This window comes from Hippopotamus amphibius, chromosome 9 (genome assembly GCF_030028045.1).
Source record: "Hippopotamus amphibius kiboko isolate mHipAmp2 chromosome 9, mHipAmp2.hap2, whole genome shotgun sequence".
NCBI classification, from domain to species: Eukaryota; Metazoa; Chordata; class Mammalia; order Artiodactyla; family Hippopotamidae; genus Hippopotamus; species Hippopotamus amphibius.
Window position 1 is genome coordinate 27212159 of NC_080194.1, and position 26694 is coordinate 27238852.

Sequence of the window (26694 nt, forward strand, 5' to 3'; positions counted from 1 at the left end):
GCCTATTCCCCCAGCCTACACCCTGACGGGGACCCAGAGCCCCCTGTACAAAGGCCGTCCTTCCAGAAGAGGATAAGGACAATGGAAAATAACATTTCCATTCTTTAGCATCTCCATACAGCAGCCAGAACAGGACAGAAGTTAATTATATTACATCCGTTCTCCGTGTTGCTGCATCAGCTTTGGAATGCTCCTTTTCAGATGTATGTATAGCTTGTCTCATTCCTCAAAGAAGATCAGGCAGCTACAAGAATAAAGACAATAAAATAGAAAAAAATATATAAATTTAAAAAATCACGACCAGGGAAAACATAGGGTAGGACAGAATGTCAATGATCACACATTTCCTGACTGCAAAACCTCCCTGGAGTTGATGTCCCTCATTTACGAAAAGGGCTGCTCCTGTCAAATGTTTCAGTTTACTTCGTTTCGGTGGTTCCTTGCTGTGGCTGTGGTTTTCGTTTTGCTGGGACAGATAGTGCTGCAGCGAACACCATCTTTCTGAGGGCTTTGTGCTTCTCTTGAGTGATTATTCAGGATAAATTCCTAGGAGAGGAATTACAGGATCAGAGGGTCTGAACTTCTGTGCAGCTCTAGCTACAAAGCACCAGATTGCTTTCTGAGCGAGTGGTACCAATTTATAATCTAACTTCCAGGCCTATTCTTCAGCCGGGAGTTGAGCCCCTACGAGCGTGGGAGAGGTCTTGGCCTGGCGCAGGGGCCGAGGGGGGAAGCACAGAGACCTTTTGACAAGATGGGCAGGAGAGGAACAGAAGGTGGCCCCTGCCCTGAGGGTGCTCCCTGGAGGAACGGCCGTGGAGGGGAGGGGTGAGGCTACCTGTCTTTACAGCTTTATGGTTGGTGATGGTCAACGGCCCAGGCCTGATAGACATCCTCCCCTCCCCCGCTCCCAGCCAGCGATGGCCATGTCCTTTGTCCCAGATCTGTAGTTCAAGAGGGCTCTGAGGGAGGGCTGTGGCATTGTGATGGGCACCAGGAGACCATGCAGCCTTCATCAGAAAGGGGCGATTAAAGCACCGTCGTGTATGATATTAGTGTTGATAAAAAGCCTTGTCGTCAGAGAGATTGGCAGTGCCCCAAGGGCTCCAGCCATATCTGCTCCATGAGACAGGGAGCCCTCTGATGTCTCCCAGGGCCCATAGATTGGGAATTCCCCAAAGATGGGCACAATGTCTTTCCTATCTGCTTGGGAACCCCATAGGGGCATGTTCCCTCTCTCCCCGTCCTATAAGGTGTCTCCTGGGAGCGTAGTTCCTGTCTCCTTCCTCAGACTGAGAGCCCCCTGAGAACAGGGACCACGTTCTTGGGGTTCCACATCTCCAGCACACACCATGTATGTACTAGCTGGTGCAGGACTCTTGGAGTAAATAGACAATCAGCTTCTTGGAATGGTGTTGACCATCCGGAATTTTTCAGAGTGTCAGACACTTCACCGTTCATTAAACAGGGGCCATGTGCACAGGCTCAGCCCTTGGCCTCTGGCTCTTGGCTCCTGGCTTCTGGCTCCTGCCTTAATTTGGCTAATTGTGGAACCAGTCTCCTTTCTGGCCAGGTCTGGAAGAGGGTCCTGGAAGGAAGGAGGAAGAGGTGGGAAGGTGGCAGCTAAGATGGGCTTCTCTTACCCCAGGAGGGCTGCTCTCTCTGGAAGTTCGGGCCTGGCGTCAGGGCTCTCTCGGGCATCTCACAGCTTGGGCTAAGCTAGCAGTGCCTGAGACATAATTCTCAGGTAGCACTGAGACTTCACAGAGCCTGTTCCCTACATTACCTGCTCTCACCTTGGAGAGAGCCAGACTGTGTGAACAAGCACAAGTTTACAAAAATCAGGGGAAGAAACTGAGGCTCGGGGGAGGTAAAGGATCAGCCCGGGATTACACAGCTTAGAAATAACGGGGACTCTTTCTCTAAGTCCAGATCTCTTTGCTCTTTGGGGTCCCTATGAAGAGTCTGAGGGCCACACTGTAAACAGAATAAGGAGGGGGCCTCTGTTGCAGCAAACGAACGGCCCCACCTGGGCATGGCCTCTCAGCCTTAGCGCTAAGGCAGACCCTGCTTCAAGCTGTCCTCAGTCACCAACCCCTCAACGTGAATGAGTTTGAAATCCTTCCTAAGAGCCATGGGGGACTGCGAAGCCTCGAAGCCTCAGAGCGAGCCTGGCGTGTGGGTATTTCGGGGACCAGAGGCAGAGGAAGGGGTAGCAACTTGGTGCCCCCAGAAACACGTGCTGCTGGCCTCACGGTTGACCACAGGCCTGCACCTCTCCAATCCCTTCCCCCGCCACTTTCTCCCAGGGCTTTCTTCACGCTGTCCACATGGAGCAGAGTCAGAGTGTTTCAGCCTTTATTTGAAGGCTGGCGTCTCAGAGACAAGCGTCCCTAAGGAGCTGGAGTCCTGCCCCTCCCCTGACAGCTCCACCCCCCCCGGAGGCCGCCCTGCCTCCAGACCCACCTGAGCAGCTTCACGTCCAGCCGTCTCCTCCCTCCCACTAAATTCCACCTGTGCTTTCTCCACAGTTTTCATGAACACGGCCATCCCCATTGCAGCTGTCCTCATCGTAAGTGGATCCCTTCTCTGTCTCCCGGTGGGAGCTGGGGGATGGAGGTGGGGAGGGATGTCTGGGATGAGAGGCACCCAGGGTTTCTGCACAGGGGCTTCAGAAGATGGGCTCAGCAGTGGGACTGAGAATGGGAAGATGGATGGAGAATCTATCTACGGAGCTGGTACCTCCTTCATTCCCCAATCCAGGCAGACAGGAGCTATGCCACCTGGCCTGGAAAACCTGACACTTAGTCTGTAGAACAATTAAATTTTCTTTAAAAAATTGCTATCAAACTTCTTCATTACGAAAGTGAAACATATTTAGTTTAGAAATGCTGAGAAATACAGAAGGAAAAGGGCAAAGAGAACTTAAATCACCCATCATCCCACTGGCAACAACTTTAATGTGTTTCTCTCCAATCTTTTTTTGAGCCACAGAATACAGCATTTTTACAAAAATAGGGTTGTGATAAAAAAAAATAGGATTGTGCTTCATAGGCAGTTTTCTAACCTGCTTTTTAAAATTTAAGAATATTTAAGAATATGTCATGAACAATGCTCCATGTCATTAAATAGCACAATGGCGGTTTTCTAAAGCGATTTTGACCAAAGCTGTGTGGGAGCTGAACGGGGGGGTTGGCAGTGCCCCCCTCTGGAAAGGCCACACACCCACAGCCCCTTCACCCAGGGCCCCCACCCCTGGCTTCTGTGACTGCGGCAGTTCTTTAAAAAGACGCATTTCTTTCCCCTGGGGCTGGCGTCACTGAACTGTGGTGAGTTCACAGCCTGTCATTCACACTTGGGAATTCACGTTCAACATGATTTACTGAGTTGGTTCCTGGCCTGGTTCCTTGGGGAACTCTGGGTAGCAGAGGCCACAGAGCCAAGCCAGGTAGCCGGAGGCTCGGGGGCAGGCGACAGGCCAGGAGTTGGTTTTGTAATTATTGTATTTACATTTTCTGACTGAGGGCTGCTGTCTGAGAAGGGGCAGAGTTGACCCAACCTGAGGGCGCCTCCCTGGTCGTTCCTGGAATGGAGGGGGCACCGCAGGGAGAGATGGTTCCATGAGATGACTGTGAGGGTGATGGTGTCTCCAACCAAACAGTCCCCGAGGTCCCCTGCTTCCCGCCTCTCATTTCCTTCCCAGGGGCTGAAGCTGCCGGTGTGGGAGGGGCCCACGTTCTGAGTCACACTCTGCTCCATCTAATTTGTGCCTCTGTCCACAGACCTTCGTAGGCCACGTCAGCTTCTTCAAAGAGGCCGACTTCTCCCCCTCAGTGGCCTTTGCCTCCCTCTCCCTCTTCCACATCCTGGTGACACCCCTGTTCCTGCTGTCCAGTGTGGTCCGGTCCACAGTCAAAGCTCTGGTCAGGTGAGAGGAGAGTCCAGCAAGGACAGTGGCCAGGCCACGCGTGTGCCAGCCACAGGGCTTGCTCTGGTGACCGCTGCGACCACAGCTGTCTGGTCCTAGGACACTCCTGCCCGTTGATCTGGGCTCCCCTGAAGCTGTCGTAGTTGGTCAGGGGGACACAGGCCATGTGTGACTTCCCTCCCTCTAGTCCCTGAGAAGGACCAGCCAACTTGCTTCCTCCACTAAGAAGCGGGAGTTCAGTGTGACCTCCAACACAATCCACAAAAAAAAGAACACAAAATTCAACATCGAGCCAAAATCGGGATATCCTCATAAATTCTAACCATGGGTCCTAGTTCTGCCTTCCAGAGCCACACAGAATGAGCGCCATCCCTCCCCTCCATGACAGCCCCTCAGATTTCAGAAGGTAGCCCTGCAATCTTTGTCTTCCCCAAGCTAAACATCCCCGGTTCTCCCCACGGGTCTCAGCGCCGCCACTGCCCCGGTCAGGGAAGCAACGTCCCCCAGGTGCCCGCACATCCTGTCCCCAGTCGGCCCGCACTCTGGGAGGCCCCGCTTCTGGGCTCTAGAGTCCACCGGTGACTCTGCCACTCTCCCAGAGGCATCGTCTTCTTGGGAGTGAAAGCCTGAAGGTAGAAGGCTGAGGCTCTGGCTGGGGAACACCACAGCTGGCGTGTGACGCTCTCCTTAGGCCTTTGAAATAGTTCCTCGAAAGCAAGGGCCAGTCGTGCCTCTGGGGAGAGCTGGCTATGTCCTTTCTTACCACCAGTGGGACCAGACAGTAACAAATGTCCTCTGTATCCAAGTCTCTCCAGCCCTGAGGGAAGTGACACCCCTGTCCTGGGGACTCTGGCACGTCTGAGGCGGCTGGTGGGTAGCTGTTGGAATAAAGTAGCCGATGGAAGGAGGGTCAAGGATGGAAGGGGACATAACGCAGCAGCACTGTGGTCATAGGAGTATCTGACTAGGGGGAAGCAGGCAGAGGCTGGCTGTCTGCTCCTGGTGTGGGGAGGGGGTGTCGTGCCCAGAACAGAAACGGGGGTGGGAGTGGCCCCAGGCTATTGGACATTTAAGCAAAAGGGGGGAGAGGGATATATGAACAATTCTCAAGATTCCCCAGACATCTTGCCCACCCCCAGGGATAGGAGAGAATGACTCAAAAGAGTGAAGCTTTGGAGCCCCCTGAGGCCATAAGGAATTCCGGGGGGTGGAGAATAGCCTTTTCTTCCATGAGCTGCGAGTAACGCCTCTTCCACACCTCTGCCAGCAAGATCAAATTACATAATGGGAATGAAATGATGTGCTTATAAAGCGTTTAGTAGTCTCTGATGTATAGCACCCGTGCTCAAAAATATTCGTGATGGTTAACAACCAATCCTAATCCTAACTAACCTATCAGAACTCTAACAGTAACTGATGAAGCCCAACACCAACCATCCTTCCGTCTAATTACTCAGACGAATCAACTTTAACATTAACCCTAACACTAGCCAGTCCCACCTAACCCACGCCCTAGCCTATTCCAGCTGCCTAGTCAACCCTAATAAACCCTGGTAACACCTATTGCCCCACGTGGGATGCCCCCGTCTGTCCCCTCCAGTGTGGGCTTTGCGGGGGGCCACACCTGGAACCTGGAACCTTCTCAGAGCTGCTCTCTCAGGCCTCGCCCTCCTCCCTCTCCCCTGCCCCCTGCCCCCGGCCGGGTGAGGGGTGTCTGCGCGTCCTCTGCAGCGTGCAAAAGCTGAGTGAGTTCCTGGCCAGCGCCGAGATCCGCGAGGAGCAGTGCGCTCCCCGGGAGCCCGCGCCCCAGGGCCAAGCCAGCAAGAACCAGGCAGTGGTGAGTGGCCCAGCATCCCCTTGCCATTCCCAACCCCGCCCCCCAGTGTTTTTCTCTAATGCCTGCAGCCCATGCCCTGCTGCATCCTGCCTCGGCCTTTCCTCACCGGGACGGGCACTCCCTTCCCCACACAGCTCCCAGCCCCTGGGCCCTCACCTCCTCCTCACCATCCCCAGCCCCTCAAGGTTGTGAACCGCAAACGTCCAGCCCGGGAGGATGGTCGGGGCCTCACGGGCCCACTGCAGAGCCTGGCCCCCAGCGCGGACGGGGATGCTGAAAACTGCTGCGTCCAGGTGAGTTCTAGACCCTGCACTCCCACGCCCGGCCACCCAGCTTCATCTCCAGGAGGAAACACAACACCTGAAGGACCTGTGTGCTGAGCCCTCTGCCCTGGAGGTCACCCTGACTGCCTGTAGGGTCCATAGGAGTCCCAAGACCAGGGAAAATGCTTCCATCTCCACCAAGTGAGGGGACCTGTGGCAGTCCTCTTGTAAGGGTGCCTCAGGTAGAGGTCTGCATGAGAAGTCCATTCCCCTACTCTCCTGCCTTGGAAGTGATCTAGGGATTGGAATCAGTGTTTTTTTGGCTTTCATGGGAGGGGAGGCAAAAGACTATTCACACTGAGACCCCAGCTGCTTTTCTGTTCTCTTCCGGCTGGTGGGGTACCACCAATCAAGATCATTGGAGGCTTCTTCACATGGACCCCCGATGGAATGCCCACACTGTCCAACATCACCATCCGCATCCCCCGAGGTATGGCCCCGCTCACCCCTCCGTCATGGTCTGGGGTTGTCCCCCTCAGAGTCATGTCTGAAGTGCCCCCTCCTCATGTCCCACTGGATGACATGGAGAGAAAAAGAAAAATCAGGATTGATTGAGTACCTGCTCTATGTGCACTCTTGGCGGGTGCTCTAGGGTATGAAGGCTAGAGAGGGGGTGGGCCACTTCCTCGAGGAGTCCATGTGCCAGGCAGGAGTGCGGCAGCAGGGACAGGGCAGGACAGCAGGGCCTTGATGTCCAGCCACCTGCTGTAGACGTAATGGGTGCTTCACAAAAGGAAAAGCAATCCCCAGGGAAGGCGTCGTGGAAGAGGTGGGGGTTCTGAGGATGAGCAGGGTCCCTGGGGCCATGAGGCAGGTGGACATTCTGGCACAGGCAGCAGCGTGAGAAAGGCACAGAAGTGAGACGGGAAGGGTGGCCTTTGCTGGGACCGGGAGGTGCTGGGCTCACACTGGAGAGCATTGGAAGGAGCAGCAGGTGCTTCGGAAGGGGCAGAGGGATCAACAGGGGAGGACGGACCTGGGCGGCCAGAGGGAGGATGTAGGTTTCCAGAAGGAGAGGCTCAAAGGGGGGAAGAATTACCTGAGAATTCTAGGCAGGAGGAAAACAAATGGGGGCCCAAGGGTTGGGTATACCTGTCTGTCTGTCTGTCTTTCCGGGTGGTGATCGTTCAGACTCCCTCCTGGCCCCAGTCCCATCTGCCGCCCTCCCTCCCTGCAGGCCAGCTGACCATGATCGTGGGGCAGGTGGGTTGTGGCAAGTCCTCGCTCCTCCTAGCCACCCTGGGGGAGATGCAAAAGATCTCAGGGGCCGTCTTCTGGAACAGGTACTACGTGCATCCCCCGGGGTTAAGTTAGTGGGGAAAGACAGGGGGCAGGCGGGCCGCCCTCCTCTCAACCGTCCTTCTCAGTGGAGGATGCATCGTGCGTTTATCGGGTGTGTTTAGTGAGCGCTCAGAGAAAGCAGTTAATTGTTATTCTCGTCACTATCATTGCCATTTATTAGGCCCTTACTGTGTGCCACGTACTTTGCTGAGTCCTCTGCACCCATTATTTCATGTAATCCTCAGGAAAACCAGCAAGGTAAGGACTGTTAACAGATCTCGTTTTGTAGAGAAGGGCCAGACTGTTTGCCCTAATTCACCCAGCTAATAAGTGGCAGAGCTGGAACTCAAACTCAGTTCTGTTTGACTCCAAACTCCACATTCACTCAGCTGCACTGCCTCCCAGTGTGGGGAACCGTAACACAAACATTGGTTTCTGGCTTGGTCATCAGCAGAGTTCATGCAGACCGTTCAGTGGGTATTTCAAGGAGCCAGAGGCAAACCAGACAAATGTGGGTTTCTGGGCAAAGATCACTATCTTAATTAAAGAGCCAGAACCCCAGGCTGAGTCAATCATGAATCTATTATTTATGCCCACCTACTTCCAAGAAGCACTTGAAACTAAAGACACATATAAAATAAAAGCTTTTTAAAAAGCAAGAAAAGAAGAGCCAAGAAATGAAGAAGGTGGAAAAGGTGCTCAGAAACCTGGGCAGAACACAGCTACTGCAGTCAATATACGACCTGGCTTGGAGCCCACTGACCGCCCGCAACACTTCCCCACCTCCAGTATCCAAGAGAAAGAGGGATCTCATCGAGGTTTCAAGAATAAAAGTCACAGCCAATTCAGCAGAGGGCAAGCTTTCCCTAGCAATCATTTCTAGCAGCAAATTAGCATTCAAGATGTCAGAATTTTTCAGAAGCTTGAATGCAGACCGAGCAGAGAGAAAGGCCTTGGGACCAGTGTCTGAATACCTGCATGCACCCCCATTTCCTGCTTTTCCAAAATGTCCTGGAATGGTGCACTCAACACATTTGGCAAGTTTCCCTCCTCAGTGGGGCCATGGGCTGGCAAACAAGCCCCTTGGGTTTCCCATGACCTCAGTCTCTGGAACCTTAATTTCACTGGGGATGTGGTGTGTCTGGGGGCAGAGGCTCTCTGCCTCATTCCCCATCTTATTCGGATGTCTCTCAACACAGCGTGACTGGGAAGGTCCAGGCATTGGGTGGCCGGGCCCTTGTGCCAACTGCCCCGCAGGGCTTTGAAGGGAGGAGCCCTTGCCCGTTGGCTGCCTGTGTGTGTCTGTGATGGGAAGATAGGAGTGCCCCCAGTGAGCTGTGAGCTGAAAAAAGCAACTGATACTTATTGGACGCCTGCTATGGGCAGGCCCTCTGCTAAGTGCACTGCAAGCACGATCTCATCAAAGCCTCCCGCTGGGTGTTATCAGCCCGTTTCACAGAGGTAAGAACCGAGGACAGAGAGGTTGGGTGACTTACTGGTCAGTGAGTGGAGCAGGTTCCCAAGCCTGGGGTCTTTCCCTCAAGCCTGGCCACTGCCTTGGTCTGGGGTCTCTTGGATCCTAGTTCCAGGGATTGTTCTCCAAGTTCCATGTAGAGGGCAAGCTGATCCAGGCCCTCTCTCAGGGCGGGCCTTTCCTAGATAGGATTACGGAGCCCAGAGACTGGGGCTGCCCCTAGATTCCCACCTGTGTCCCGCTCAGCATGTATCAAACTCTCTCTGAGCCTGTTCCCATTGCCCCACTTCGTTCATTTCCTCCCCGCCCCACTCACCCCCGGGTGCCCTCACAGCAGCATCAGTACCTCTCTGGCCTCTGCAGAGGCAGCTCAGCCTCAGCCCCCACCTCCTCTCCTAGCCGTGCCAACCCTCAGGGTCTGACTGATGCCTCCTCTCTCTTTGGAAACCTCTGCCCCAACCCCAGGGGGTACAGGGGCCTCTCCAGGGTGCTGGAGCATCTCTTGTGTACCAGGTTCTCTGTAAGACACTTTATTTACTCCGCTGTCTCGGTCAGTCTTCACCAGACTCTGTGAGGCAGGCATTATCATTATCCCCATTCAATAGAGGAGAAAACTGAAGTGAAGCAAGTTGCCCGAGGCCACCCGGCTCTTAAATGGCAGAAGCGGGATGTGCACCTAAGCGCTCAGCTGCATGGGCTTTCACTGTGTGCTGAGAGAGAAGAGGCTCGAGAGCACAAGAAACGGCTAGCCTGACACTCCGGAGGCCAGCCGCCTCTGTGGCTGTGATACCCCGCACCCCACCTCAGCAGAACCACTGCACCGCTGCTCACGGCTCTGTACACGTTGACGCTCATTCTCCTCAACGGGCAGCTTCGGCCCCACATCCTGGCTTTGTCTGAGGCTCAGGGAGGAGGTAGTGGTGAAAGTGTCTTATTTCTCCAGGATCCACTGTGCCCTCCTCCCACGCAGAGCAAGCGCATCGCATCCGGGTAGCCTGCAGCTAACCCCGGGGAAGCTGTGGGAGTTCGTTCATGACTCAACTCACGTTCTGGTCTCCCTACATTGATATATTCACTTGCCCCATATTTACTGAGCACCTGCTGTGTGCCAGACCCCAGGCACAGCAGCAGGAGTGCAAAGATGGTGAAGACGTGGCCGCTGCTTCCAAAGGAGGGGAACAGAGATCAGTGCCACCATCGAGCACAGAGGAACGGTGAACTCTGTGGTCAAGGAAAGAAGGTTCACGTGGACCTGGTATCTGAGCCTTGAAGGATGCGTGTGATTTCATCAGACGGAAGAGGCAGGGGTGGGAAAGGAAGGCATTCCATGCGGGGGTACCGGCATGGGCCAAGGCGTGCTGATGTGAGAGGGCGTGGTTCTGGTGCCCAGAGCAGTGGGTGTTAAGGGCACTGGTGAAGGATAGGACCAAAGAAGTGGCCTGGGCTGAGGTCAGACCCCTGTGTACCTGGCCTGGGAAACAAGATTTAGCCTGAAGGCTGTAGAAGAAACATGCTGGTGATACAGGTTGAGGGATCGGAGAGAGAGAGGCTGCAGGAAGAGAGAGCAGCCAGGAGCTCATTACAGTGGCTGGGAGGAGGGGTGGGCTGGTCATACATGGCTCAGTTAGCTTCATCTGCTGTTTGTCTCTCAAAATCCTGCACATGTACACAGCTCTGACCGGCCCACCTACCCTGGGCAATGAGTTAAGTGTAGGGGCTGTGTGTTGAGGGCCCCCTCTGCTACCGGCGGGAGTCCCGTGCCTCAGACCCTGAGCTCCAGGTCTGCAAGGTGGTGAAAGTCAGCCAAGAGCAAGACAGCATTTGACCCGCAGCCCCTCCCGCGGGCCTGCCCATCTGCAGCCAGAGGCAGGGCCAGTGGCAAGCTGCTCTGGCCCTTGCTGCGTACCAGGGCCAAGACCTGGTGACCAGGCAGCCAGAAAGACTTCCAGCAGGCACAAGGCAGGGATCTGGGGGATTAGGAGGCGCACAATGGAGAGTGCTCTGGGAGGTTGGTTGGTGTGTACAACCATTCATTTATTCCTTCCTTGAAAAAAGATGAGCAGTATTGCTGAGAGGATAGGAGCAAAAGTTCTGGAGGCAGGCTGCCTAGGTTCAGGTCCGGGCTCTGTGCTTTGGGAAGTTCTGTGACCCTCCTGTACCAGTTTTCCCTTATTACCCTGGAGTTAATGTGAGGCTGAACCTGGCATGAAGCAAGTGCCCTATAAATATTAGTATAAATATTATTCTTCAACAATGTACTTCTATGCCAGGAACAAAATTCCCCTATTGCTCTTTAATTATACTCCAGCCTGTCTCCCAGTAGAGGCTGTAGTAGCTCCCTGGGGACAAAGATCATATCTTACTTATCTCTCTGTATCCACAGAGCCTTTGCTAAATGAATTCATTTGCTAAGTGAGTGAACCGGAAACAACTTGTGACCTTTAGGAGACTACCATTAAATGTGTCTTTACGTCTCTCTCCTTCCCACATGCTTTGCCCAAGCTGTTTCCCTCACCCAGAACTCCACCACCAACTTCTCCACCAACATGTGGAATGTGCACATCCTGTTCGTGCACGCCTCACACCGTATGCGCATGCGTGTCTCCCCCATGACACTGAGCTCCTTGGAGACGGGGCTGGAGGGTTCTTCCCTGCCGTGCCCCAGGTGCCCAGTGCAGGATGTGTATTTTGTGAACCACTCTGTGTAAGCTACAAAGGAGAAGAGCTGGCCCCTGCCCTGGGTCGGGGGGTGGGGGGGGTCACCAGTCCTGCGTGGACAGAGGCCTAGGGTGGGCACGGGGGCTCCAGGGGTGAGGCCCTGCATTCCAGGCCAGAGAGTTCCCGCTGCAGCCCTAAGTGGAGCCTGCACACCAGCTGCCCGGCTCCAGGTCTCTGGGAGCACCGTGTGGCTCCCCAATGTCCACATTAGTGATAGTCCCCTGCCTGGCTCTCTGCTTCGATGCACTGATAACTTGGCAATTTGCAAACTCTCTCCTTCATCTTTAAGAGAAAAACATTCTGATAAATACTCAGAATTAGCAGATATAGTCAAGTGAAATTCTTTCCCTGGAAATAAAGAATAGACCATTAGTGTCCACAGCAGATTGATTTTAAACATCCCCGGGGAGCCAGCAGGAAGCAGGGATCCAAGGAAAGCACTGGGGAGGGAGGAAGATCGCACCTCCCCGTGAGGGACTGCAGACTGGCCTCTCTGAGCCCCCTGCTGCCCCCGCCACCCGCTGAGGTGTGGGCCCTGGGCCCTGCTTCTTCTGAGCCTACCTCAGGACGTTGTTGCCTTGTGGTGGTGGGTGTGAGGGCTGCCTCCAAGGCCCCATTCCCCAGGGGCTCTCAGGACGGCCCTGCGATCCCATCTGCTCAGATGGTTCCTGGAGCTCTTGGGGAGTTGGGTCAGGAGCTCAAGGGCACCCCAGGTTTCCCAGAGGATGCAGGCGTGGTGAGATGGTGGGCAGACAGAAGAGGCACCATGTGGTCGTGACAAGCCCGGCTTGGTAGCTGGATGGTCTCTGGCTGTAGTCCTGACCCTGCCATTCCATAGCTGTGTGACCTTGGGCAGGTTGCTTCACCTCTCTGCATCTTGGTTTCTTCATCTGAACAATAAGAAAAACCCTTTCCTCCCTCAGAGATTTGGCGTTAGGACCCAATGACATCAATTGGAAAGGCCACTGTGGGTGAAAGGTAACGTTTCAGGGCAGCAACAGGCCCCTCTGGGGCAGGACTTATGGAGACCCATAAGTCCTAACTTCTCCTTCCAACCTCAGTTTCCACCGCTTTCCTTTTTATTTATTGTTGGGGTCTTAAATGAATTTTGGGGCCGTTGGGTTCCTCCTCTGCCTGTACCTTTGAGACCAAGCACTGAGCTAAAGGATAATCTCCCACCCCCCCTGCCCCATCTCCCATTCTCGAACCCACCCACATCCTTCCCTCCAACCAGCTATGAGCTATATGGGTAATACATTCTCCCAGAGTCATGGTGAGGCTCCTACTGTTACCCCAATTTTATAGATAAGGAAACAGCCTCTCCTAAGTAAAGGGACTTGCCTAAGATTTCACAACCAGTGAGTAAAGACGCCCCTCAGATACAAACTTTAGAGCCCACGTTCCTTCCACTTCTCGCATGGCCTGCACTCATGCAGGCTCCTCCTCCAGCCTAGAATTCCTCTGTCCACCTCTGCTGTCTTCATCCTTCCCACTTCGAGGTTCCATTCATCTGTAACTTCTACGCTCCCTTCCTCACTTAGATTTCTTCCTCCTCCAAACCACTTGTAAAAAGTACGTTTTTCTCTGATTCTAAAAGAATGTACATTAAGTAAGAAAAGATATACAATTATAAAGAAGACAAAAACCAGGACTTCCCTGGTGGTCCAGCGGTTAAGACTCCATACTCCCATGACAGGGGACACGAGTTGATCCCGGGGGTCAAGGAACTAATATCCCACATGCCAAGTGGCATGGCCAAAAATACATAAATAAATATAAATAAAAAAAAATAAAAACCACCTAATATCCCACCACCCAGAAGTTTTCATTCTTTTCTCTGTGTATTTACATGTGTGTTTGTGTGTACTTTTCCCCAAAATTTCTTTAGTACTTTCTTGCTCCTACTTTTCTTTTGGCCCTTATAACTTTCTGACTTCTGTACCAGTCTCATTCACCCTGCCAGACCATGAGCCCTTTGAGGGCAGGCTCTGTGTGGTGATTCAGTCGGCGTGCACACAGGCACCCAGCTCACAGCTGGCTGCAGGGAAGAGGTAGGTCAGAGAATTGGAGACATCAACTTCTTAGCTCAGTGCTTGGTCCCAAAAGTACAGGCAGAGGAGGAACACTCATTTAAGAGCCCAGCAATCATTGTGAGAAAGTGTGTGCCACACGTACCATTCTTTACTTTTCTGGTTAAGACACACACATACACACACACAATGAGGACGCTCATTCTAGGAAAGCTGGAACTACAGTGGAAAGAGGAGAAGGTGAACCTGGATTCACACCCCAGCTTCTCCTTTTCCTAGCTCTGTACCACTGGGCACATCAGGCAAACTCTAAGCCTCAGTTTTCCCATCTGTTAGATGGAGTTGTTGTGAGAATGAAGTGATGGATACAAACAGCTTCACACAGTGCCTGGCATGAGGACGGCCCACACCGAGTGCTAGCTCCCTTCCATTTCTTCCTCCCAACTGCTTAGAGATGTCTGTTAACAACCTCCATTTATTACAGATCTGTCATGTGCTAAGCACTGTGGGAGCTGGAAAAGATGCTCCTCCTGCCTTAAAATCCCCCTGGGGCTGAAAGACTTACACGGGAGCTGATTAGAGAGGAAGTTAGTCCATTATAAGGGCTAATCGAGCAGCCCAGATAATGATGCAAACTGAGTTAGAGCCAAGGGAGCTCACTGTGTGCTGGATCCTCAGGGAGGTCACAGATGTGCTTCTCTCCAGATAAATAACAGCCTTTGCAACCCTGGAAGCAGTCAAGGCAGAAGACTGCAGAGTTAAGCTTATCTGGGCTGTGGCCGCAGCGTTGGAATTTGTAAGCTTGGGCTTTTTATCTGTCTCATGTTACTAGCTTGTCCATAAATTACAGCAATCTGATGCTTAGGGAACATGAGGTTAGGTTGAGTTGAGAGAATGAAATGAAACTATAAAGATCGGGGAATAAGAGCATAGGGAACTGGTGATTTTATATCCATCAGAGTCTCCATTCAGTCCTGCCCCTCAGCAGAGGACAGAAGAGAATTTCACCAGGCTTCTTTCCATCCCTCTTTTTGTCCATCCTGGTTTTCCTGGCAAGAAATTTATCAGAGCTATGGCCTGGGTAATCACAGTGAAGCAATACAGCGTAGTCATTAAGGGCATGAAGCTTTGGAGTTAGACAAATCTATTTCCTCTGCTATTTGTTGGCTGTGTGACTTTGGGCAAGTTACACAGCCTCTCTAAGTCTCACTTTCCTTGTCTACAAAGTGGGAATCATGAAGAGACCTCCTTCATATGGTTTTTTTGAACTTTAAAATAGATAATACTATTGCAATGCCTATCACAGTGCTTATAAATAAATGTTAGCTGGTTTTAGTATTGTTAAAGTAAGATCTGCATGAAAACAGAACAGATTGATTTTCCCCAAATGTACATGTTGGAAGTACATACTTCATTGGCAGAAGGTTGCTTCTGGAAGGTTGAAAGGTGGCCTGGGGCAGGAGAAAGAGCACTGGCAAAGTTAGCACCAAAATTCAGGTCACCTCACTCAGTGTTTTTCAAAAAAAATTTTTACTATAATCCACAGTATGAAATGCATTTTACATCATAGTCCACTACATTTATGCATTGATGGGTAAGAGGGAAAAAAATCACACAAAAAATACATATCTTGACCACATGCAGTGCACACCGGTATTTTCTCATTTTCTTTTTTTTTTTTTAGTGCAGTTGCAATTTACTTATTTCAGACCCAATTTTGGGGTCCCAATCCACAGTTTGAAAGGGCTGTATGAAATGATTATGACCTTGGAAAAGTCTTTTTCCCTCTCCGCGCTTTAGTTTTCCCAACTATAAGCCAATCTTGATGCCAAACCAGCGTCACTGCTGCTCAGCATTGTACCAGGAGCACTAATGAAGCCCTTGCTGTTTGGAGGGAGCCCGTCCAGGTGCTGCGGGAGGGACAGAGATTGAGATGAACAGTTTCTGCCCCCAAGGAAGCCACTTGGGAACACTGGGGATGGGTGGGAGGGGTGGGGATTGTGGGGGTTGCTTCACCGCAAAGACACAGTGTGATGGAGAGAAAGGCAATGGAGTGAGAAGTAACTGGTGTTTTTTCCTATTTGTGCCCCAGCAGCCTTCCTGACAGCGAGACGGGAGAGGACCCCAGGTACTGCCTTGGAACTGGGTTGGAAGTTGGTCCCAATAAAGGGAGGGGCCTTGGGAGAATTCCCTGGTAGTCAAGTAGTCAGGACTCTGAGCTTCCACTGTCGGGGGCATGGGTTTGACCCCTGCTTGGGAACTAAGATCCCACAAACTGGGCAGCACAGCCAATTCAAAAAAAGAAGAAGAAGAAGAGGGAATACAGGGGAGGAAAATAGTTTTCTTGTTTGTTTGTTTGGTTGGGAGTTTTTTTAAGATTTTATTTATTTATTTATTTATTTATTTATTTATTTATTTATTTTTGGCTGCATTGGGTCTTAGTTGCTGCACACGGGCTTTTCTCTAATTGTGGCAAGTGGGGGCTACTCTTCGTTGTGGTGCAAGGGCTTCTTATTGCCATGGCTTCTCTTACTGTGGAGCATGGGCTCTAGGCGCATGGACTTCAGTAGTTGCAGTATGGGGGCTCAACAGTTGTGGCTCACAGGCTCTAGAGTGCAGGCTCAGTAGTTGTGGCGCACGGGCTTAGTTGCTCTGTGGCATGTGGGATCTTCCTGGACCAGGGCTGGAACCTGTGTCTCCTGCATTGGCAGGTGGATTCTTAACCACTGCAACACCAGGGATGTCCAGGAAAATAGTTTAAAGAAAAACAAAAAAGGGAAGGGGCTGGGCAGTGGGTGGGAGGTAGGGAGGAGTACTGAGTATGGATTCAGGGCCTCCATACTTTCAGAGACATGAGGCCCTATAATGAGTAAGGCATACATTCTCAATAAGGGCAAAATCTGGTTCTTGGAGAGAGAAAAAACTTAGACATTACAATGCTTTGTGGCCCTCCAAAGGGCCACAGTGTATAAACAGATATACAGTAGATCTGTGATGTTAAAACTTCAGGTGGATAGAATCAGAAAGTGGATTAATGTTTGCCTCAGGGTGGTGGGAAGGGAGGAAGGCAGTGACTGCTAAGGGGTACAGGGTTTCTTTTTGGGGGGATGAAAGTGTTCTGGAATTAGTAGTGGTGGTTGCACAAACTTGTGAATATAATAAAAAAACACTGAATTGGAAAATAAATGTAGCAGGGAAAGGACAACTAGAAAAAAATACTCTAAAATGGCCCTAGGGAGTGATCATGAAAAAAAACACTGAGGAACTTCCCTGGCAGTCCAGTGGTTAAGACTTCGAGCTCTCAATGCAGAGTGCACAAGTTCAGTCCCTCATTGGAGAACTAAGATCCCACAGTCTGCACAGTGCGGCCAAAGATAAAAAATAAAAAATAAATAAAAACAAGTTTAAAGAAAGAAAGAAGGAAAAATATGTTGAGAAATAAAGCTATAAAGAGAGAAGGTGGGTATCCCACAGGCCAGACAGAAAATTCAGTCCTGTTGCTTTACGTTCAATGTGTGTTATGTTCTGGTTGTCTAAAACACCCAAGTGAAATAGATTAATGTGGCTCTAGGACCTTCAAAGCCCTCCCTAACCACACCTCTTTCAAGACAGTCGAGACACACTGGGGGTGGTGGGAAGTCAGGACTGGAAAGGTCGACGTGACCTTATAAATCAGTTTAAGCTTCTAGCCTTCACTCTCCAACACCATAGAGGTTTCACTTCCCCATATTTTCTCTGCCCTTTCTCCCACCTTGTTGCCAAGTGCCAGGGCGTGATGACAGGCCCAGCCTCTCTAGCCATAGTGACCATAGTTCTTGAGCCAAAAAACAGACCTCATTGTATGGGACAAGTATGAACGACTGGATGAGAAGAGCAGGACAGAATATTTGACTCTGGAGCAGTTGGGGTCTGTCCAGGCCACGTGAGCATCGCAGCTGACAGTATCCCTCTTGGCAGATCCCCCAGGCTCTATGGTTGTCTTCAGACAGGGACTGTAAATCACGCCTGGTGTCCTTCTCAGCTCTCTAGGTGCCACCTCGAGTTCCATCGGCTGTAGGTGCCCATCCCCAGACTGCAGGAAGCCAGGGTGGCCTGCCTGGCCTGGCCCAGCTGCAGTCAACGCACACTCCCTGCCCCAGCTGTGTGTGTAGCCGTGTCAGCCCACGGCCTCGGCCATTGCATCCGAGCCCTGATGCAGAGGCTGGGTCTGCAGGAGCCATGTGCTGGGCCTCATACTCTTCTGACGTGGGAAGCCCACCCCCTGCTATGAGCCTACACCAGTGGTGCCCTCCCCCCACCCTCCCTCGTAACTCAACCGGGTTCCCTGAGGCCCTCCTCCCCGACTCTGCATGTATTCAGGCAGTGGAGGCTCCCCAGGATGGCGTGCAGCATCTGTGGCTGCAGACCTGGTCTCAGGGATTATAAAGGCACTCACGCTGGGTTTGAGGGAGCTCAAAAGGTCTGTGGAAAACCCAGTCCACTCAGGTGAACCCTGAAGGTGCATCTTTCCTCCCATGCTGCAGTCCAGAGCGGGAGACGGCGGCCGACTCGGACGTCAGGTACTGTGTCCCAGGAGCACTGCCCTCCAGGGCAGACTTCCTCAGAGGGGCTTTCAGGCCAAGGGAGCCCCAGAGCTCGGAAAGGCAGCCCCCAAGTCCAGCCCAGCTGTAGAGGAGGCCAGGGAGGGTGCTGTGCTGCATGGGGCGGTGTGGAGGCCGCTGCTGCTTCTGTGCGTCAAGCCCTTCACACCAGATCATTTTTATCTGGTGGACATCTTTTCCTTTTCTTTCTTTCCTTTTTTTTTTTTCTTTTCTTTTTTTTTTTTTTTTTTGCCTTCAGAAACTACATCACACTAAATGTGGTCTCCTTGACTCGGCTTTTTTTTAAAAGTTCCATTTGGAGACTTAACTGCTAACATCAAGGTCAAGTGGTTTGAGGGCTACTCAAGGAAGGAAGAAATCAGGGTTCAAGTATTTACTTAGTTTGGTACACTTTGGGCTCCTTCCAGGCTCTAGGTAGAGACTTAGGAAGGGGAACAGACTGCAGGGGAGGGGCAGGGAGGGGTACAGGATCAGGAGGGGTAGAGGTCCCATATCCCCCAATCAGGTAAGAGCCAGCACCCAAGCCTGCCTCAGGCCCTGGGGGGAAGGAGAGGCCACCAGGAGTCACACAAAACAGATTTCTGCCAACTGCACCTCTTCATCTTAGTGCTGCCCCTACCCCTTTGCCCCATTTTAAGCCATCAGGTTGACAGCCACCTCTGCCAATGACCCCCTGAGAATGCCTCCCCTACTCCTGCCCTGCTTTTTCCAGGAAGAGGGGCCCCGTGGCCTATGCTTCTCAGAAACCATGGCTGCTAAATGCCACTGTGGAGGAGAACATCACCTTTGAGAGTCCCTTCAACAAACAACGGTAAAAGCCTTCGGGATTGAGGGGATTGAGGGGGTGGGGGAGGGGAGAAATCGGTCACGTATGAGCCACTGCCCCAGCCCCCAAGCCCAGCCAGCTGCCTGCTCTTCCATCCATCTTCCTCACCCAGCCATCCTGCCCTCTAGCCCTCTTGTCTGGATTCCGGCCTGTTCCATATGGTCCATCTGGAAATGATCCAGATGTGCCGGGCATCAGGGCAGTCCAACTCCTGTGGCTGAGAGGGCAGGAGGGGTGGGAGGTGCAGGAGCCCTGCTGCCTTCTCTTGAGGTTGGTGAGAGGCTCACCCAGCCCTCCATGAGTCTCCTTTCTTGTGATTCCCTACCCCCGGCTCCGCCCTGCTAACATCCATGCAGTTCCTTCCAGACGCTCTTGCTAGGCATGATTTCCCCTGATGCTCACATCAATCCCAGTCAGCAGGTACTATCATTATCCCCATTTTACAGATGAGGAAACCAAGACTCGGGAAGGTTAGGTAACCTGCCCAAGGCCACCCAGCCCGTAAGTGACAGAAATGGGTTTCAAATCCAGGTCTTCCTAACACCCCAGTACCTGTCCCCAAGACACTCTGATGCCTGCATGCACTCTGGCTGGCACCTGCCCAGGCTGAGAGCTGACCAGGGAAGTGTGAGGGGAGCAGGCTGGGCAAATATTTGACCAGCCATCATCATTTACTGCCTAAACAAACCAGCAGTGATTTTTTTCCTGGCAGTGCCCCAAGCACGGGCTCTGGTTATAGTTTTTCCCACCCCACAGGGGCCACAGGCCCTCTCTTGTCACTTGTGTGGCTATTTGCTCCCATCCAATTTCATCCTTCAAATATTTAACTTTCTCCAAGATGGTGTCAGGTGCTGCCCTCAGCTCTTTTCAAGCTCACGTGGTGTTTGCTTACACCCATCACGCGGCCCATTAAAGCCATGGCTCATCCTGGGCACGGCTGCCCAGAGGGTAATGACCCTCTGCAGGTGTTCAGGCCCACCTCTGGCCAGGCTGATCAGCTGTGTCCCCACCCCACCGCAGGTACAAGATGGTCATCGAAGCCTGCTCCCTGCAGCCAGACATCGACATCCTGCCCCATGGCGACCAGACCCAGATTGGGGAACGGGTTAGTAGCAGCTTCCAGGGGGCGGTTCTCAAAGCTGGGGCCCTCAGCCTCCCCTGCTCCCCACCCATCACCATCACCATGCCCTGACATCCTTCTCAGGGAGAGCAGGTAATGAGGAATGAGAGAGGGGGAAGGCTGAAGAGCTGCCTACAGTGGGATCAGAATGACCTCCATGAGCCCTGGGCTGGTGGCTGTCCTCCACAAGTTTTCAGTCTTGCTTGGTTCAGAGGTCAGCTTCGCACTTTCCCAGGCTGGAGGTGACTTGACATCTCCATCCATGCCCCGAGTATGTACTGAGAGCCCACACGGCACCACGCTGGACTCAGGGTTGTTCTTCCTGTTCCCTCTCCAGGTGGTGTCCCTCCTCCATAAGCTTAGACAAATAGGATTCTCCCGTGGCTGTCCTCCTTGTGTGTGATTTACATGCCCCCTTCCTCTGTCCTGGTTTTCACGGGTCAGGTCCCTAGCACCTACATGATGAATCTCCAAAGACTTGGGGATCCTTCTCCCCACTTCTGAATGAATCCAATAAACAAGTACAAGTTCTTCCTCTCTACCAGGTGAGGAGGGGGCAAAAAGGTGGGTAGAGCCAGGCCTCCCTCCTAAAGAGCTCACATCAAGTAGGGGCCAGGACAGTCTCTCCTAAAGGGCTGTGAGGGCATGACCTTTCCTCCCCTTTGGCGGCAGGGCATCAACTTGTCCGGTGGTCAGCGCCAGCGAATCAGCGTGGCCCGAGCCCTCTACCAGCACACCAATGTCGTCTTCCTGGTGAGTGGGCCAGCTGGTACCTCCTTGGGGCCCTCGTGTCTGGCTGCCACCTTGGCTCATTGCCTACACAGACAGATAGACAGACAGACACACACACACACACCCCATCGCCCAACAACCTCCCCCTCTGAGCAAACCTCTCCTGCCAGAGGTATTACCTACTCATCTTATTGATGGAGAAACTGAGGCAAGGTTAGTCCAACTGACCCATGTGGATTTCACAATGGGCTCTGCAGTAGCCACGAGGCGGGGCAAGTAGTCATGATAGGCAACCTCCCTGTAGGACAGCCCTAACATATTAACACTTATTTAGCCCAACTATAAGAACAGCGAATACATGGAAGGTGAGTTACCACTTCTCATCTCATGCCCAGAGCAGACATTGCTAATTGATCACAGCTTTCTTTCCCACGGAAACTTAAATCGGCCTCAGAATCCTTCTCAACACAGCACTCCAGGTAACCACCAGTCATCAGACATGAGATAAAAATTATCTATACTTGCCCAACTTCATGCCAAGTTCTGTGTGAGTTGCCCTAGTTGATACTGAAGAATTCTAAGACCCAGCCCTTGGCCTCAAAGGTTGAGAGTCTGATTAGGGAGACAGAACTCACCCACACTCAAGAGCCATAGCCCACTTGAAAGCCAAGCTGTGTGACACAGACTATGTCCAGGGAGACAACTGTGAGGGCTTGAGTAATCAGGGAGGCCTTCCTAGAGGAGGGTCTTGAAGAGTGAGTCAGGAAAGCGGAAGCCCTTTAGAACAGATGGCTGGAAGAAGGAACTTCAGGTCTCCGGTCCCAGCTTTATTCTCCACCCGACCTCCCCACCAACACACACAAACACTCCCCACTAGACACACTGCATAAAGTAAAGGTTCATAATCTTTGTTACCATCTGACACATGCACAGCACTTTACAAAGTACTAGCTCATTCATGATCCCATGTGAGCTTTAAACAACCTTGTTAGAAGTAAAGCGGCTACTTTAGTTTATTTCAGCAAGCTTTTAAGCTCCTACTCTGCACAAGGCACAGGCGCAGGGGGTCTCAGTTCTTGGGGGCCTCACAGTCTGGGGTGGACAAATAACTCTCAGATCTGATTTTGTGCAGGTATCACTGAAACAGAGAGGAGGGAAGGCTAGGCGTGGGTGCCAGGAAAGGACACAGGAAGAGCTCGTGCTTAGGGGAAGCACTAGAGGATGAGTAATAGTTCACCAGGCAGACAAGAGGCAGATCAGGACTCCAGGCAGAGGGAACAGCTTGGGCAAAGGCCTGGGATGGCAAATTCCCTGGAAACCTGGCGTGTAGGGAGCTTGCACAAGGCAGATGAGACGTGAGACTGAAAAGAGAGACCGAGCAGGTGGTAAAGGGCCTGGGTTAGTATGCTGAGGAATTCGGACGTAATATATTATGGGAAGTCAGTGGAGGTTCAGGAGCGAGGAGGTGCTTGTGATTGGAAGTTTGAGAGTCATAACTGATAGCCCCATTATAAGATGAGGCAGCCGAGGCCCAGAAAGGTTAGGTGCACTCTCCAGGACCACACAGTGGTCTGGTTTAGTGTCAGTCCCTAAACCAGGACTGGTGCAACCCTGGTGGTTTTTATACCCAGTCACCCCCTCCTCCCACGCTTGTCCCTACCTTCTCCCTTCTACGCAGGATGACCCCTTCTCAGCGCTGGATGTCCATCTGAGTGACCACCTGATGCAGGCTGGGATCCTCGAGCTGCTCCGGGATGATAAGCGGACAGTGGTCCTGGTGACGCACAAGCTACAGTACCTGCCGCACGCAGACTGGGTGAGGGGCCGCAGGGGGGTCAAGCTGTGGAGGGCTGAGGTGGGAGAGGCAGTCGGACCTCTTCAAAGGCGTCAGTCAGATGTCTCGGGACCAACTGCCGCAGGCCACAAAGCCAAAGAGATCAGCCGCGGATGGCTCTCCCTGGGCCGGTCAGGGGGACCCTGCATAGCCCAAGGGTTTGGTATCACCTGGAGCTGCAGGCATCCCTGTCCTGACCTGGGGCCCCTGTGGGCACACACAGGACAGCACAAAGAAGTCTCAGAAAGAAGCAGACGCTCCGTTCTTACCTCTGTTTCCTGCCCGGTTGGATGACCCACTCCCCTGGCCTTGGGCAGTGCCCGTTTGGACGGGAGAGCCATCTTCCTGCCCACTCGTGCATCAGATTCAAGTTAGGACGGAATGGGAAATACGGACACAAACAGTGGCCGTGGTAATAGAAACGTCAGTATTATCAGTAGAATGAAATGTTGTGAAATCCTACGTCAATTAATTACCGTCTTCCTCAACATGAAGACAATAGTTACTTTTCAAATAATTGGAAAGCATTTAATTTTTAAGATGCAAATCATGTGACTTTTGAAACCTGGGTCTTGCCTGGCTCCTACATAAATTTGTCTGTGAAAATTGAAGTCCTTCCTAAGCTCAGGTCTGTGTTACGTGGCCTTGCTAATACCCCCAAATAAGCCTTCCTTCTACATGTGGTAAGATCCTCCCTCTACTATGAAAAAAAGAAAAAAGATCCAGATTTTTCAAAAGAGCTATTAAAGCAGAAAAAAAGGAAAAAATTCAGATTAAAAAAGAGCTATTAAAGCAGGTACAGGTTTGTGTTTGTGTCTGAGTTTCTGTGGTGACTCTGGTGAGACCATTCAGGACCATCCTTAGTCCAAAGAAAACAGACACAGAGGTGCCTGGTTCTTTGAGGTATCAATGAACAGGACTCCTGGGCATCCGTCCTGGAACCCCAGCATGGGGTGGGTAGGGGTGAGAGGAGAAGGATGGGTTTTTTAATTAATGATGGGTCTACGTGAGTATAAAACATTGAATGTTTCAAATAAAGTGTTTTATTGATTTCAGAGGCCACACACACTTAGACCAACAGGTCCTTTGCCAAACACTAGTGGAATCTATCAAAACTGCCATGAGAAGGAGCTAAGGGTAATGGTACTATTAGCCCTTTAAGTGTATGGAAGCAGCTGTCACTGCTAGAGTCCTTGGGGATAACCAGACAGCTTGACCAGGATGCACTGATTTGCTCCGCAAACCCTCCTATCGACCGCAGAGCAACCATTAAGAATACGCCCCAGATGTACCAGACTCTAAATCCTGCAGTGTGTTGCTGAGGGCAGTGGGCAAGCTGGAGGTCATTTGTGGTAGGGAAAGGATGTGTGCTCTGTGTACGGGGGTGAGTCAAAAATTATCCACACTCTGGCTGTAGATTTTATAGAAGTTTTAATATAACCAGAGTGCGGAAAATTTTTGACTCACCCTCGTACGTCCATCTCAGACCCGTCAGTCAGGCAGGGGTGAGATCTCCACTCCCCCTCCCCAGCCAGCCCCCTGCCGGGTTTGTTTCTGCCCTTCCAGATCATTGCTATGAAGGACGGCACCATCCAGAGGGAGGGCACGCTCAAGGACTTCCAGAGGTCTGAGTGCCAGCTCTTTGAGCACTGGAAGACCCTCATGAACCGGCAAGACCAGGAGCTGGAGAAGGTGGGTGTATCCTGGGGGCCAGGCAGCCACTCCCTGAGGGGAAGGTTTTGCTAGAACCTGAACTCATAAAGGCCTTCCTGCCCTCACTGGCCCCAGGAAGCCCCCCGTCCCCCACCACCACCACCACACACACAAAGGACAGACGTGGGAGCTGGGCATGAACTTGATCCTACTAGAGAGCCAGTACCTGCGCCAGCTACCCAAGGCAGTCAGGCAGATGCCATCCCTGTATCCTGAGACAGTCAGGTACCATTTAGTTACAAAGCATCAGATAACCAACTCAGACTGGCTAAGCAAAGAAAAAAGGGGTGGAGAGTTCAGGATTTATTGGCTCAAGAAACTAGAAAGTCAGTGCCATAGCTTCAGGTGAAGCTAGATCCAGGTAGTCAGGCAGTATCATCAGGAATCTATTTTTCCCCATCCCTTGGCTCTGCCCTCCTTGCATTGGCTTCATTCTTATGGTAGCAGTGAGGGCCATTGGCAATCTCAGGTTTCCATTCTCCCAGGTCAACAACTCTGCCAGAAAGAAAGTGCTTCTTTCATGATAGTTTAGCAAAAGTCCCAGGGCTGATTCTTATTGGTCCAATGTGGTCATGTGCCCACCCCAAACGAATCACTGTGGTCAGGAATGTGGAGTGTGAAGATTGACCAGTCCTGGGTCACATGCCCATCCCAGGAGCCAGAGAGAATGATCATCTGACCCGAATCACAGAGACTAAGAATAGGGGAGAGGTGGTCTCCCACAGGGACACTGCGGTGCTCGCAGCTGATGAAGGGGAAGGAGTAAATTCTGGCAGGCAAAGATGTGTCCATCTGGACCGTCCCCTAGGCAGGGGCAATCCAGAAGCTGACACTGGTCATCACCGGGGGTGGTTGCCCCAAACCCTCCCTTTTCCCCTCTACACGCCCCAAGGACATCGCCCAGATCCCATCTGTCTTTCAGGAGACCGTTGTGGAGAGAAAAGCCACAGAGCCACCCCAGGGCCTGTCCCGGGTCCTGTCCTCAAGAGATGGCCTCCTTCAGGATGAGGAAGAGGAGGAAGGTACGGACAGTGGGACTGGAGTGACATTGTGGCCTGAGGTCTGGTCAACCATGAGGAGAGTACGATTTGGGGTCCTGGGAGTGGCGAGATAGTGTGCCTCTGATGAAATCCCTTCCCCTCTGTGCACCTCAGTCTTCCCATCCGTAAGAGGGGCTGACACACACCCTGGTTCCCCCTCAAAGGGGTGTGCAATGTGAAGCCACAGGGGGGTTCTTGCGGCCTGCAGAGGAGGCGGTCGAGTGTGAGGAGGAGGACAACCTGTCATCGGTGCTGCACCAGCGCGCCAAGATCCCGTGGCGGGCCTGCGCCAAGTACCTGTCCTCGGCCGGCGTCCTGCTCCTCTCACTGCTCGTCTTCTCCCAGCTGCTCAAGCACATGGTCTTGGTGGCCATCGACTACTGGCTGGCCAAGTGGACCGACAGCGCCCTGACCCTGAGCCCCATGGCCAGGAACTGCTCCCTCAGCCAGGTGTGGCCAGCAGCCCTAGGGCCAGGGGAGGGCTGAGCATGGGTGGACCCCACCCAGGACCCTGCCTCGTTCTCTGCCCCTCCTAGGAGTGCTCCCTTGACCAGACGGTCTACGCCATGGTGTTCACGGTGCTCTGCAGTCTGGGCATCGTGCTGTGCCTCGTCACATCCGTCGCAGTGGAGTGGACGGGGCTGAAGGTGGCCAAGAGGTTGCACCGCAGCCTGCTGAACCAGATCATCCTGGCTCCCATGAGGTAGCCCTCTCCCCTGGCTGTGCTGGGCTGTGGGCAAGTCATTGTTCTCTGGGCCTCCCATCTCCCATCTGTAAAATGGGGATATACAATATCTGTCACACGTCTGCTGGGAGTGACTCAAGGAGATGGTGTGAGAATAGTGCCCTCCTTGGTGCAGAAAGCAGAGGGAAACTGGCATTTACTCAGCCAGACACAGTGCTAGGAATTTTACATGGATAGCTCATCTAATTGTCACAACAGCCCTTCAAAGTGAGTGCCTGCAGGCTCTGCACAAATGTTAGTTTTCCCTCCCTAGGCAGGTACCACCCACGGTTGAGCTCTTCCCTCCCCTGCCTCTCCTCCTTCAGCCGTCTGGCAGGTTCTGACCCCCGGGACTTGCTGTTCTAATCCTCTGTGATGGGATGGATGAAAGCCTCAAAGGCTGCTTGGTGTGAAAGACGTTTAGAGCCCTCACAGCCCAATTGTCGGGCCAACTCAGTTTACAAACACAGCAGGCAAACGGGTTCTCTGGCCCCTCCTCAAAGCCAGACCTCA

The 26694-nt window shown here is 52.4% G+C and overlaps 1 protein-coding gene across 5 annotated transcripts in view; it reads left to right on the forward strand.

Annotated features, from left to right (window-relative positions):
- Positions 1–26694, forward strand: part of ABCC8 (ATP binding cassette subfamily C member 8) — a 75544-nt gene that overhangs the window by 36024 nt on the left and 12826 nt on the right. For 2 of the 5 annotated variants that reach the window (XM_057748816.1, XM_057748818.1), the window contains exons 11-26: positions 2532–2572; positions 3783–3928; positions 5660–5765; positions 5942–6058; positions 6443–6518; positions 7266–7371; positions 15687–15719; positions 18115–18150; positions 18905–19003; positions 20039–20123; positions 20811–20891; positions 22549–22686; positions 24271–24396; positions 25340–25439; positions 25666–25907; positions 25994–26160. In XM_057748816.1, the coding sequence (XP_057604799.1) occupies positions 2532–2572; positions 3783–3928; positions 5660–5765; positions 5942–6058; positions 6443–6518; positions 7266–7371; positions 15687–15719; positions 18115–18150; positions 18905–19003; positions 20039–20123; positions 20811–20891; positions 22549–22686; positions 24271–24396; positions 25340–25439; positions 25666–25907; positions 25994–26160 (1699 nt within the window). Of the gene's footprint in view, positions 1–2531; positions 2573–3782; positions 3929–5659; positions 5803–5906; positions 6059–6442; positions 6519–7265; positions 7372–15683; positions 15720–18114; positions 18151–18904; positions 19004–20038; positions 20124–20810; positions 20892–22548; positions 22687–24270; positions 24397–25339; positions 25440–25665; positions 25908–25993; positions 26161–26694 lie in introns of all 5 variants that reach the window. The other 3 variants (XM_057748817.1, XM_057748819.1, XM_057748815.1) reach the window with 2 other exon arrangements.